The sequence below is a fragment of the Aspergillus undulatus genome (assembly GCF_047715775.1).
Source record: "Aspergillus undulatus strain CBS 261.88 unplaced genomic scaffold BDV17scaffold_161, whole genome shotgun sequence".
Classification (NCBI taxonomy): Eukaryota; Fungi; Ascomycota; class Eurotiomycetes; order Eurotiales; family Aspergillaceae; genus Aspergillus; species Aspergillus undulatus.
Window position 1 is genome coordinate 1 of NW_027396765.1, and position 3,303 is coordinate 3,303.

The 3,303-nt window shown below is 50.2% G+C and overlaps 1 protein-coding gene across 1 annotated transcript; it reads left to right on the plus strand.

Moving 5' to 3' along the window:
- Nucleotides 1-270: 270 nt before the first annotated feature.
- Nucleotides 271-3,045, plus strand: BDV17DRAFT_278437 (uncharacterized protein). Its single transcript, XM_073759535.1, has one exon. It carries the CDS (start codon nt 388-390, stop codon nt 2,851-2,853), a length of 2,466 nt encoding a protein of 821 aa, XP_073609770.1. The 5' UTR covers nt 271-387; the 3' UTR covers nt 2,854-3,045.
- Nucleotides 3,046-3,303: the final 258 nt, after the last annotated feature.

A 3,303-nucleotide genomic window follows, 5' to 3' on the forward strand; every position in this document is an offset into this window, starting at 1 on the left:
AAACAGAAAGTGAAATTCAGGCCTTGGTTCCTGTATTTTAAGACCTCGTGCGGGACAAATCTGCTTAATAATGGACTTGGCGCTCACGTGCAGGGCCACATGAGCTCACCGCTTGGCTCATGCGACCTGTGTACACAGGCGATACCGGAGAGCAGTATGCTCCGACATTACTAACTAGTCATGTGACTCGATTCCTGGCGCTAGTCGGAATATGGAAAAGCGGTCTTCCGGGCGATCTCCGTACGAAATTATTGTCCAGCTCCGTCGCGATGAACGTGTAATGCTTCATTGTTCGACTTCGAAGAATTGCGCGAAGAGCAGATGCGAGAGGAAACAGGATGATTCGGCGCGATTGGAGTCTTTCCTGTTATCTTCATTCTCAGACCGATGCGCCCGGCTCTTCTCCGATTGTTGAAGAGGCCATCGGCACTCTCAGTTATTGACAGCTTGATATCATCTCCGCTCGGCATTGAACAGCTGCAAACTCAGCTTCGGCAAAGATGTCTCCGCTGCCTATCATCCGCCCCGCAACCCCTGGACCATGAGTCTTCTGAACCACAGCCACTGAAGAAGGGTCAACAGTCGGACACCACACCCAGAGCTTTGAGCTTCCCTATTCACCCAATCCTCCCCCCAGCGCGAACCGCAAACGTTGACGACCGCACGGGATTGCGGAATGACGAATATACTGACTGGAAGGAATTGAGTTTAAATCTGGAACTACTGGAATACGAGTCCGATATTGGCCATACCGATGATATCGGCACGCGCTTGGTCGATGATCCTGTACACCGATACGATTTTGGACTCTGGTTAGAGTTGCTTCGATATCGACAGCGACACTATGGGAACACCGGGACTTTACAGATCTGGCAAGGTTTAATGAGTCGGGTTGGTGGGTTACAGCTCCCTGTGGACGGAGAAAATGCAGATGTCTTCTGGCAGAGCTTTGTGGATCTCGGCCTTCAGAATGAGCCAGTGTTGGACCAAATTGCCGATCATGCTTCAACATTGTGGGAACAATCAGGCAAGCGGTGGCCCAAGCTATACCAAAGCATTGTTGGTAGCTTCGTCAAGCGAGGGATGGCCGATCAAGCTGTGAAATGGCACAAGCAACTTCACAACCCACACTTATCCAACCCCAGTGATATTGCTGATTGTTTCGTGTCTGCTGTCTCCGGCTATGATGCGTCTAAGAGAGAGCCTGGAGGTTTCCGAGCCCGGATGTCTGCTTTTCGTGAAATATGCAAACATACGGACGGTCACCAGACATACGGCCGAGTGATCCCTGCGCTGCTGGCGAGCGGACAAACCAAAGAGTTACTCCGCATGCACCAGTTCCTAATCGAGCGGGGCGATCATCCGCAAGACATTGAGGAGCTACGGCCGTTGCTGAGCTACACCAAATGGTTTTCTAGTCAACCCACAAAGGAAAGGCTGCGGCGATATCGTGACGAGCGATTTCCACTTCCTGACGACAAACATGATCCAGACATCCCTGATACAATTGAAAAGTCTGAAGGGCTTTATGGGGGACAGGAGCTCGAGGGCAATCAAATTAAAGATGATTTTGGTGCTCGAATTTTCGCAACCAGAGCTCTTACTTTCGACATGATAGTCGCCGGATTGAAGGCATTCAGTGTTCGAGCTATCGGTCCTCAGTCTTTACGCGAGATGGCTAAGAAAGCTCACGGAAGCCGTGATGTTCTAGACAAACTAAAAAAACTGGAACAAAATAATATCTCTGTCGGAAACAGCGTCTTTGCGCGACTTTTGCGCAAGCTCGCCACGGAAGACCGTGAAACCCTTCTTGACGGCTTGATTAACAGCGATCAGCATCATGATGTGCTCGAGGATCCTGAAATCCAGGCGTCATTACTGGTTTCTTCCTATGCTTCATTCGATTGGGTACAGTACAACCTTTCGGTACTAGTTCTCAAGGAACTTCTTGGTGAAGGGTTTAACATGCTCAATCTAGACGCCCAGAAACACATCGCAGCCGGGGAGACGGACTTAGCTTTCAAGGCAGTAACCGAAATGCTTATAAAAGGACACAGCCTAGATCATGAGACAATCACCTTCATGTTCAATTATCTTTTCGGTCCCCGGAAGCAAGGCCGCAGACCAGTCCAGCAGTCGAACCTTCAACCCCCCCACACCATAGAATTTGTTTTCAGATATCTCCAAGAAACATCTTTGCTGGGCGCAAATATGCCGGTGAAGCTGTGGATTGAATTGCTCAAGCGCTATGGTATGAGGGATCGTTGGCACGAACTGCGCAATTGTTGTCTCTGGCTGGCTCGTCGTTACTCAAACGACCACCCACATCCAGCCGGTGCCATCCAAGATGCCGGTGCTAAAAAGCTAGTTCTGAAGAAGCTATTCGATTATCATATGCAGGAAGCAATCGTTTCCTGGGGCTTCATCATTCAGCCTCCAAACAAGCTGAGGGCAAAGCTCAAGTACGAAATTGAAACAAACCAGAAGCCGCTGGTCGAGTTCGTTCGGGGTATACTACTCCTCCGTGAGCTGCGAAATCACGGCGTCGAGGTCGAGCAAGCAACGGTCCGGCGGGTCTGCCGGCAGCGACTCGTCATGCTCTATGGCTCGCCTATCTTCTCGAACCGGCCTAGGAATCGGGCATTGCGCAGGGAGAACCCTTATATCGCCGAGCGGGTTGTCGAGGATCTCAACATTGCTTGGGGCGAGGAGCCATTGTTTGATGATGAGGGCAAGGAGTGGCTCCGTCAATTGTTTCGGTTTCACCGTCCTAACCTCAACCGGCGGCACCGTTTCGATCGGACTCGAATCCGTAACCGATTCCGTAAACGACAGTCCTTGTATGGAACATGATGCTATTCGATAATCTTAATGTGTATAACAATTGACACTCATAATGGCAGAAACGGTGCCTTCAATCTAGTCTTGTAGAGTCTAGATCGCATAACTGGCTTGTCTTCAGGCCCCGAACTGCAAGCCCCTGAACTCCATAGAACAGTCCCTGAGCAGAGGCTCAATCAAGTATTAAACGGAGTACGATGCTCTCAAGAATCCAAAATATGTAGCTCTTGACTGCAAGGCATGGTCCGATGAAACCCAGTGCTAGTCAGGTGACTGTCTGCCGTGAGTCTGTATCACGTGAGCTCTGACTGCTGTGGGAAGCGATGGATGTATGTCTCATTGGGTGGCCGGTAGGCCGCCTATCTAAGATAACGTAATTCCCGGGTGACCCGTACTTCCCGGGTCATCCGTGCACACGCCTTAAAACTAGATGCTTGATCAACTTTAAAGTAATATACCACT